Source organism: Porites lutea, chromosome 10 (genome assembly GCF_958299795.1).
Source record: "Porites lutea chromosome 10, jaPorLute2.1, whole genome shotgun sequence".
NCBI classification, from domain to species: Eukaryota; Metazoa; Cnidaria; class Anthozoa; order Scleractinia; family Poritidae; genus Porites; species Porites lutea.
In genome coordinates, this window is record NC_133210.1 from 24,913,608 (window position 1) to 24,924,318 (window position 10,711).

General features: G+C 38.0%; 2 protein-coding genes across 2 annotated transcripts in view; both read right to left on the reverse strand.

Moving 5' to 3' along the window:
• Nucleotides 1-1,398: 1,398 nt before the first annotated feature.
• On the reverse strand, nt 1,399-5,188 carry LOC140949687 (uncharacterized). The gene is made up of 3 exons (XM_073398831.1): nt 4,907-5,188; nt 2,266-2,290; nt 1,399-1,643 (listed from the first exon to the last, which is right to left on the reverse strand). The coding sequence occupies exons 1-3, from the start codon at nt 5,186-5,188 to the stop codon at nt 1,399-1,401; spliced, it is 552 nt and encodes a 183-aa protein (XP_073254932.1).
• Nucleotides 5,189-9,759: 4,571 nt separating this feature from the next.
• LOC140950548 (mitochondrial import receptor subunit TOM40 homolog) overlaps nt 9,760-10,711 on the reverse strand; it is a 6,482-nt gene continuing 5,530 nt past the window's right edge. The window contains exon 4 of the mRNA XM_073399788.1: nt 9,760-10,601. Coding sequence (XP_073255889.1) covers nt 10,056-10,601 — 546 coding nt within the window. The 3' untranslated portion in view covers nt 9,760-10,055. The remainder of the gene's footprint in view (nt 10,602-10,711) is intronic.

The following is a 10,711-nucleotide window of genomic DNA, read 5'->3' on the forward strand; positions in this document are numbered from 1 at the left end:
GACCTAATTGTCACTTTTTTAGTTAAAACCCGGAAAAACAATAACGAAATTAGATAAGTTTTTTCCGAAGACTATTTCCAGAAATTACGAACGGACATGCGCAATGGGACCTACCAGGTCATTTAACAATTAATTTAGCTTATTTGACTGTAAATGAAATATTATTGAAGAAAAAACGATGGTGTTCACATTCACTAAAGTGGTGTAATCTGCAAAGTCCAAATTTTGCATAATTATGGGCGTGACTGGTTACGTGATCTTAAGAAAGTATAGTGTTTAAAGTCCAAAGTGGTTCTGGTCTTAATCAAAGCTTTCTAAGGTTAAAATTAAAGATACTGAAAAAAAAAAGGATCAAATCATAAAACCCCGCATGTAACGAAAACCCATGTCTTACTTTATCTGAGTCATTTGTATTCACCCGTCAGTTCATGCGATTAATTTTTATTACCACTGTCGTTTCTCGAAATTGAACTACAATCGTTCATACCTTACAGGTTGAATTCGTTGTAGTTTTGATTATAATTCACGTTCGGAGTAGCGCCGTCACTCCAAATAAGACTGAATAATTTTCTAAGAGGAGACAAAACGATGATGATAACTATAACAACGACGATTATTTAATTATAAATATGATTAAGATGATGGTGTCTGTAACGGTGGTGATGGTGGTGGTGGTGATGATGATGATGATGATTTCTAATGCTGCTGCTGCTGATGATGATGATGATGATGATGATTATGATGATGATGATAACTAAATAGAAACTCACTAGCGTACTATGCTTCTAAAATTAAATAATGAATAAATAAATTGCTGAAATAAAACTTTACATGTTTTCGAGTTTAAAATGAGAGTGCAAACCAGCTTATAATGTCTATTTTTCGGAAATTAATAAATCCTGATGGAGAACAAATTAAGTAGATTCGCTCACTTGAAAATCTTTGACATCATGATGAAAGCTTGCCTAAAAATGACTAAAATGACTAAAATGAACCTTTCCATTCCTAGTTATTAGTCAAAGAAAAAACTTTCATTTTGTAAAATCCTAAGAAATAAGTAGCACTATGCAAAAGTTCCTGCCAATGAGGTTTCGCCCCGTGCAAGGTCATTCAAGACAGTCCTGGATTCTGGATTCTACGTTGTGGATTGCGGATTGCTTGTCAGTGGAAGTTGGATTCCACATTCCAATCGCTAGCATGTTTCTGGATTCCTTTAACTTAATTCCGGATTCCAAAGCCCATGATTCCGGATCCCACATTCCAGAATCATGGAGAGACTCTGAGATTTCATTTGAATGGTAACACCATAGGATTTCCTCAATGTCGTAATTTTAAGTTTTATAGTGTGGCGAATTATCTATCGATGAATAAAATCTTTCACGGAGCGGAAGATCTTTTTCAATTGTCGCTCTTAAGGAACACGTGAGGGGGATAACCGGCGTCGTTAGTGTCCGTATACACGGTCTTTTTGGAGGGATCCTTACACTCATAACAGTTGCGTGATTTTTCCCACCACTCCACACCAAGGCATCTGTTTTTACACTTCTCCTTACACTGTTCCGCCGTGATTTTCTCGTCACCAAAGGCAGCTCGTCCAGACGTAGTGCACCACTGAGGTGTAAAATCAAGCCATTTTGAAAAAGCTAGAAAAATGGAAGGCAACAAAACACATTAGCTTGACGCTTCTATATGCATGCCGTGTAAACCGACTGTTTTTACAAACGGTATCTAGTTTGACTAGTTTTTGACCCTTTTAGAGCTCAGATAATTTTGAAATGAAAGTTTTTTGTTACCGTCTGATTCCCATTTGAGAAGCTGATTAATAGCTTACAAATGAAGCAGTATGAATAACTTAAATGACCTTAAAAACGCCCACTTCCATATAAATGACTCTTATCTAATAAACGCGCCCCCTCTATACACCGTAAAAAATGGATTATTCACCCCTCTCTAATAAACGCCCGCTGTCTAACAGACGCCCCTTATGAGAATTAGTTTGTTTGTTTATTTTACTTCTGTGTTTGTTTGTTTGTTTTTTTTTTTCAGGAATAAACTCCCGTACACTTTGGATCCCTTTTGGCCAGGTGAGAACAAGGGAAAAAGCGAACAGCTACTATATGCTATCTACGAACTTTTTGAAATTTACTTAAAATAATTGACCGTCCTCAACGAACAGTATAAATTTTTTTTGTCAGCTAGTAAATATATAAAAAAAGCGTTTAAATTTTTATCACTTTTATTTGCATCAAAGAAAATGCAACTTACTTGAGGTCTTTGAGATATGGCCTTGCTGTAAAGAGAGAGAAAGAAAAGATATCATAACAAATAAAATGAAAACAGCACATGCTCAGTCAAGATGAACTGGATGGTGTGTAAGTTAGGAGCTGTGCCTTTTAATGAGGGCATCAATCGCAATACGGTAAAACGCCTTGTTTTTCATATTTTAGCTAGAATCATTTCCTGGTCAATTAAAAACAGGGAATTCAATTGCTTCTGAAAGTGGTTTGGTAAAGCGTAAGTGCGTAACTGTGCCCTACGGTTGTGTTCTTGTACTGCGGCAACACAAAATGAAATATAACTGCCGTCAAGTTTCTTTTTTCTGTTTTTCAAAACTGAATTGTATACAGTTTGGTTTTTCGTTGATGCGAGGAAAGTGTCGCAGATATGACTGCGTTTGTGATAGTTCATACAGACTCTTACGGCGGACTACAGGAAAAATCTTATAACATTTCAAATTTTTGGCTATTTGTGTTCTTCCACTGCTGCTACAAAATGAAGTACGGTTGCTAATATACAGATTTAGCCAGAGCTAAATTAATATTTACAGTTCACTCAAACACAACATAAAATCGTGTAATGTTAAGCGGCGAAGGCAACGAGACCTATTACGAAAAAACAGTAATAGGTCTAATTAGCAAAATATCAATTTTGCACGTGCAGCACACTTTTTTGTACATTTCTTTGCCGTTGTTTTGCACGACTACAACATGAAACTTCCAGAAATTTCCCACTTACAGGTTTTGTGTTGGAAATGCCGTATGCGTTTCTGTTCGCTTTTTTAACATTGTCGCTCATTTTCGCCTTGCTGGCCGCTAGCATTTCTCATTTTCTCATCCCCGGTATAAAATTTTTATGTTTTTCTTCCAACGACTGAATGATCTCCTTTGTTTCTTATCTCTGGCTTTAGCTCTTTCTCTGCTATCCAGGTCAATGTAGACACTCAGATTTAGTCGAAAGAAAGACTCGGCCTTGTTGTTGTTTACTTTCCCTCTTAAAGTCTGAGTGGCCATGCGATTAACCCCCGAAACGCGCAGGTGCATACACAGGCGACTCAGACGTAGCGTGTCCCAATAACATGGACAAAATGGGATGAGTAGTCGCATCTCCCAAGAACTATAAAAGTACAAAAGTCAAAATACATCAAAACAAAGCTAACATACCTTTAACTAAACGTCTCCTTGTCTTTCCTGGGCGGTTAAAGCGGCATTTGTTGAGTTTTGCACTCGTAGGCACTATCCACTAAAGAAGAATTACAAAATGCCACTTTAACCGGCCAGGAAAGACAAGGAGACGTTCAGTTAAAGGTATGTTTACTTTGTTTTGTTATATTTCGACTTCTCATCCCATTTTGTCCATGTTTTTGACACACCCTACGTCTGAGCCGCCTGTGGTGCATAGATAACCAAATTTTGGGTACCCATCGTGCTTCGCGGCGCGCGCTTCGCGCGCCAGTGCTACGCTATCAAGACTTTTCTCTTATTCGAAAATGGGGAAAAATTCTTTCCAAGACTATTACTATTACTGTGATCGAATTTAATTTTTAATTTTCTCCTTCTGGTTTATAATCAGTAGATTTTTATTTTCTGGATTTCGCTGCATAGGTTGAAGCTTATTCGTTTAATTTGTTGGTTTTAAGATGGAATCCACTAGGAAATTGAGTAATTTTAATCCTCAAAGTAATTAGTCATCTGTAATAACACCAAAGCATATTCCTCATGGAGTCCGAGAAAATGAGTGTCAAATTTCACAAGAATTGTGAAACACAGGTAAAGTTCTGAAAATTTCATAAGTAAGATATAATTTTCTGAAATTTGACATTCGTTTTCTCGGGCTCCCATAAGAAATTTTCTTTGGTGTTATAATTACAGATGACTATTGCAGTTTTAGTCCTTGAAAAATGTAAAAAAGAATGCGATATTGTTTAAAGGGACAGGTTCACGGTTCAGCGCATGCTCATTTATCAAAAAGCTGTTTTGTTGCTGGGACAAGCTCTATGGTCTATGCAAGCAAAACGATCATGTCATTGTCAAAGAACCAATCTGCACACTCCCCTGGCAGTCACTTGCACTTGATCAACTTAAATATTTGCAAATAGTGTAAATTAATCAACCATGGAATAAAACCGTCGGGTCAAGAACAAATTCAACGTTGGCAGTCTTGGCATAATCCACTGATTTTTTCTGCGATTTTAATACTCCTCCATTCTACTTCAGGTTACTCTGAAATACACTTCTACTTTGAAATACACTCTGAGATCGCTGAGATAAATGTGAGTGGGATTATTAACCCGTTTTTGTCCACTGAAAATTGAAATTACTCCATTTCCCGATGGATTCCGTCTTAAGTACTTAAAAGTATATAAAATGAATATGGTAACTTTTCCACTCCTTGAAAAAAATATCATTCATTTTTTTCCAATTACCCGAGACTCTCAGACGGCCCTGTGCTCAAGAACTACCACCAGTCCCACCTCGCCGTGATTTAAGCTAATTCATTATAGAAACGTCTCTCGCCTGTTTCTGATTAATTAGTTGAAAAAATCTCTACATTTGAAACGCTATATGTAGTTTTGTTTTCAATCCGATGTCAGCTCGTAACTGAACCAAACATAGCAAATATTTCTTACCTTTTCTATGAGATAACATCCCCTTAAAGTAATCACGGCTGCTTGTGAAATATTTTCTACTCTTTCGTTGGAGAGTTCGCACTTTTTTTGTTCCACCTTGTAGTTTGCAGTAAAACACTTTACTTCTCTTGAGCATGCTTGAGCACATAATATGACATCCTCGGAATAAAAATCCGAAATAAATTGGGCATCTTCGATGGCGCTGTTCTCGTGCAGAGAGAAATAAAAGCTCACGTCGTTAGCTTGAATTATGTCAATAATTTGACACAACAGCATGAACATGTGTAACTGCGGGGTCTTATTAACTGTTGTTAACTGTTCGTAAAAATACATTTTTTTTTGCTCCTTCTATGAAAAGGAAACAGTGGAGTCCTGTGGCAAAAAATGTCTTGATTCTGTCAGATTCGTAATGTTTTTCGCTTCTTTAGCAGATAGTACGATGCTTTTCGATTTGGCACTTTAAACAATGAATAATTTTTGACTGATGGCCCGAGCAGGTGCAATAGCCTTACTCTTTTTGACATGTAGCGGGTAATTAGCAGCCCTGAGATGAGGAAGAAAACGGAAAAGTTTATAGCTTCTGCAGAAATCGTGTCGGGTTGAGGAAAACAGTTGTAACCGATTTCAAGTAAACTGACCATCGCTTAATCATGATCAAAAACTAAAAGTATGGGCGTTTGTCGTTAGCGATTTCGCTAAGCAGCGTAAAGCCATGAATCGAGAATGCCCTGGACGCTAGCTTATTACAAGGATATTAAATGTATTTCTTTATTTTACTTGCATCGGCATAATGTTCACCTATATCAGAAGGCTTTTTGTGCTTCCTTCGCAATTCTAAGGTATAAAATATTGCTTCCCTTTTTAGGATGACAACCTAATTGCCTAATTGTCTCTGAACACAGCTCTCAAAATGGAAACTGTACAAAATCCTGAAATTTGATACAAACTAAAGAGGCGGATTAGTAGATGCGTTCAAAAACGATTCTGAAGCAAAATTCAGTACATGGATCTAATCAGCCAGAATCGCGATGACATTCGCTTATGATACTCGAATTACGCGATACCAATTAAAACCTGCGCTTAAATGTAGAGTAAATGTGTCTGCACATTAAAACGTTATTAATTTTTGCAGACAAACGAAGAAGTTACATTGCAATTATAATATTGCTGGTTTACACGTGACGTCACGGCGGCCATGTTAGTAGTCAAAAACAAAAGCGTTTCTCTCCTCTCGGAACTAAACTCTATTTTCATGTAAATTCTTCGAGAAAAAATTCTGTTGTATTGACCCCCAAAATGGCCGCTTGGCAAGTGATTGCAAACCAAGAATTCTTAATAATAACTAGAACAGAATCATATAGATACTTTTGTTTTTTGGCCATCTTAGCTCAAGAAGAAACAAAAAGCAAACTGCGGTGATAAACATAAGGAAATATAAAGGCATTTCTGGAAAGAAACTGAAAGACTTTAACTTGACGTTTCGTATGTTCCAACAACACATACATCTTCTTCAGAAGTAATGGAGCGTTTTCACATGACGTCACGGCGGCCATATTGGTGTTCCAAAACAATGAAACGGCGGCCATGTTGGTGTACCAAGAAAATCCTCTGGGTGTTGAACTCTTTTCTCATGTAAATGCTTTCTTTTGTTCCAATAAATTAGCATAGATGCTGGCCACGTGAGTGAAAACGCTCTATAAACTGTTGAATAACAACAGAAATTTAAATGTAGAATAAGTAACTAATTAAAGAAACAAAATATGACATATAGTAGTAATATTTGCATATGAAAGAAAAGGCATGCAAACTAAAAAAAGGTAAAGTTTTTCACCGCTGACATTTTCATTAAAGGAAGGTTGGAAATCCCTAATCAACGGAGTCTCCTTTATCTTTCAATGTCCGACCTTCCTCTTGCCAATATTTCGAAATGGTCTCATTTCATGTTATGACCAGTTGACGTGACATGGTCGGCAATAGCCCGGGGGTGGGGTATGTGCCGCCCTGTCGGGTAGGGTTTTTGCACTGTTTTGGTCTGAAAACGGGTATATGCTTTGCCCATTTTGGTCTGGAATCGGGTATGGCTTTTGAGGGAACTACGGGAGTGTATGAAAGTTTTTATCGTTTCAATTCTAAATGAGTAAGAAAGAAAGAGAAATATGCGAGTTCGAAGTGGATTTGAAGAATTTTTTGTTTGCGCTCTAACTTAGTAATGATAACATAATTTCTGCCTAAAGGCCAGGTGAGAAAATGGGTGTGGAAAATTACATTTTTTGGTCTGAAGTAGGGTCAGGATTTGGAGAACGGAGCGGCACACCCCCACCAAGAATTCCCAATAGTATTCTCCCCCCACCGGGGGCAATTGCAGGTGAGTGATTGTTACTAGTAATGGATTGAGGTGCTCCGTTTTCCTGTCATTGAAACTACGTTTAGTTTTACCTATGTAGAACTCCTGGCAGTCCCAACAACTAGCCTTATAAACAACCCTGGAAATCGTCTCCCTTTCGCGCGCCCGTTCTGCGCCCACTACTTCCAAGCGCCTGCTACGCAGGCTAAAAAATGTCATTAGTGTGTCTCGCAAAACCTCACGAATCTCGAACGAATAAGGCCATCTAGAGTAATCTTTGTTGGCCGGGGTTTGGGAGGATAAGCGAGATCCTCGGTGTTTGTATACGCTGTCTTCTACGAAGGATCTGTACATTCATAACAAAGGCGGATATTTTCCCACCACTCCACACTAAGGCATCGGGATTTACATTTCTCCTCACACTGTTCCGCAGTGGGTTTTCCGGAGCTGAGAGAAGTTCGTCCAGTTTCATTACACCATTGAGGTGTAAAATGGAGTCATTATAATAAAGGCTAGAAACTGTAAAAAAAAAGAGACTTATCAGCTTTACGTTCATCTCCGTAATTACTAGGTAGATCTAAGTAAACTTTTTTTATCTGGCCTTTCTTGTTTAAAACCCTTTGCAGCTAACTACCGTTGTACTTTTCTGTTATTTCTTTCCTTCCATATGCATAGTCCCGGTTTTCATTCTTAGCTTTTTATCAGCACCTTTTAAACGCTACTTTTTTTTTGAAACTGAAATATCAACTGTGTGAGGAAAAATAGTAATAAAGACTTTTTTAAGGGGTCGCCAGCCTTGCATTTCAATTCTGTTTGTTTTAGAAGTTATCGGAAGATTCAATAACTTGAAACTAAAGTAACATGCCCTTGTTTAGAGATGTGGCAGTTATTTCAACGAGTCTTAAAAGGCATTGCTACACGTATTTTTCGCTTTCGCTTCGCGATTTGAACGCCTTGAACAAGTAATTAGAAAACCCCTTACAAAGATGAATAAGCCCAGGGCTTATATCTTCGTCGAGGGGTTTTAGTGCGGCTTTTAAACCAAGGGGCAAAAATCCGAGAGAGCTTGTGACCGGAATAAAGAGAGCGCTTCAAAACAAGCGACAGCAGTGCTGATTAAAATACTTTTTGCACTCAAGGGAAATTTGCAGAAAAAAAGGTATAATATCTACAAGCCTTTCTGACCACGGGCCACTCAAATAGACAAATGTGGTATATTTTAACCTAGCCGGGACGAGACCGTTGGGTTTAATTTATCCGATTCGCACAAATTGCTGAAATTGTACCTCGTTTTAGAGCTGAAAAGGCGTAGATATAGATAAGTTAGTGGTGGTATGCACTTTAAAGCGAGCATATTGTCCTAGTTCCCGCAATACCAGTCTGATGTAGTACAGAGGTAATACTTTTCCCTAGGTCAGAAAAATTAAGTTCAATGTAAAATTCAGCCACTTTGTACAACTGACGACTTTATTCTCAAAGAAAAAGAGAATTATACATATGCTGACATCTGCAAATGTCATACCATTGTATCCAAGTCGAATAAAACACCTTTCTGCATTTAATGATTTTTGGTTCAGAATTGCTCCAAGTTGACCCCAGAGCCAGTTATCAAAAGGACCGGGAGAGGACTGGGCTTGACACTAACTCTTGACACCATTTTCCACTTGGAAAAGAGTATTTCAAAAACTTATCTTCCAGCTCAACATTTTAATTTCCAAAATGGACCACAGAATGATTTTTGCTTATTACAATGCTTTTTTCTTACTATGTCTCAAGGTTTTTTTCTTACCTTATAGCCTACAGTGTTTTACAGGGATTTCTGCCACTGAGAAAAATCATTAATGAAACACACATAGCAGTATGATGACTTTATGTGTGCCAATATCAGCCAGCAAAGACCTACTTGGGTTACTGTGACATTGTTCACCTGTAGAGTTGATAGTCATAACCATTGCATGTTTGCTTGGTTTATGCGAAGTGTGAGAAACTTTTGTTGTTATGGTGGTTGTTTTCTTATATATTTAAATTAACTAGTTTCACATTATCTGTAATATGCCAGATTCAAACACAGTTGAAGCCTGCTTTACAGACACCCTTTTTTCAAATTCTCTCAACTCATTCTTTAAGGAAATGTATAGAGATCAGTTTGGAGAATTTGTGCATGTATTTGGGGCTTAAAGGGTTAAGGACAGTTTTCCTGTCCCTGGGAAAAGAAAGCCCTTACATTTTCTCTAAATTGAACCTGCTTAATACGGACACCCCGTTAATATGGACACTTTCTATGGCCCCCTCAGTGTCCATATTAACGAGCTTTGACGGTAAATGCGAAGAAGGTCATCGTAAACACAGACACAACTTATGCAGTTAAGAGAAAAAATTAAGGACAATTTTGTTTTTCTTTTAATTCTCCAATGGAAATTGGCCATTTCTGAGTTACCCCAAGCCTCTTTTCAAAGTGACCTTAGTACAAAACCATTGATATAAATTAATATTATTTTTCCTTCTCATGCAACACACAAATGGCCTTTTTGTTGAGTGTTAGTGTCAAATATAAAGTTTGGGTCAAAATACAAGGTAGCCCTGTGATCAATAAGATGGAATTTCAACTGGTAATAAAATGAATCCTACAGAAAAGTACAATTTCAAAGAAAAGCTATCAACTTGGAGCAAGTCTGTCTTCTAGTTAAAAATAATAAGCCCTACTCGGAGATAATTGCATCCAGCGCTTGTTGAATACATGTACATGTACCAATATTGTCAATACCATGTGGGTAAAAATGGCAGAGCACAATGGGTGAAAAATAGTTAACCAATGTTGAGACCAAACCCAAATCGTGCTTGATTCTTAGCGTGATTCAACATTCCACTTAACACAAAGGTAAATGGCAAAGGCGGAAGTCTCTTTTCCATAACAGCCGCTACTGTCCAATTTGTGTCCACCATTCCTCTAAAAGAAATATTGGATTTGGGTACTTCAATTTGATATCCAGCACTAACAGAACTATCACCACCCCTCGTGTTGAACTCATACTCCACGCCGACTTTTACATTCTCATTCCCCTTATGCCAATAGCTTAGGTGCCATCCTGTTTGACCAACCGTTGCTGAAGCTATCCATCTGTCTGCTGTGTAACGTCCAGCAAGAGACATCATGGCCGCTTCTTGAGCTCCATAATGGTAAAGTAATTCCCCTCCTATGTCGATGCGTGGAGCCATTCTCTGAAGATAGTGTGCCACAACGATTCCTGAGCCATTAACGATATCAATATTTGCAGTGGTTATGGTGGCAGTGAAGTCATTGCCTCTGTACTCAGCATCGCTTTGAACAAGAAGCCACACGGATTTTTTTGTCTACAAAAAGCAGAATCGATGCATCATTGTCAGTGCCACATAATTTGCTATGGCTAATGTAGACATGGGTCACGCTCAGGTGTATTGAAACCCCCTCAAAACGACATTAG

What these genes read in the sequence shown, in the direction of transcription:
- LOC140949687 (XM_073398831.1), bottom strand. Translation starts at nt 5,188, where the DNA reads ATGTTCATGCTGTTGTGTCAAATTATTGACATAATTCAAGCTAACGAC. An exon ending in GATGTTATCTCATAGAAAAG is followed by an intron (nt 2,291 to 4,906) that starts GTAAGAAATATT and finishes CTCTCTTTACAG; the next exon opens with CAAGGCCATATCTCAAAGAC. An exon ending in CCATATCTCAAAGACCTCAA is followed by an intron (nt 1,644 to 2,265) that starts GTAAGTTGCATT and finishes CCATTTTTCTAG; the next exon opens with CTTTTTCAAAATGGCTTGAT.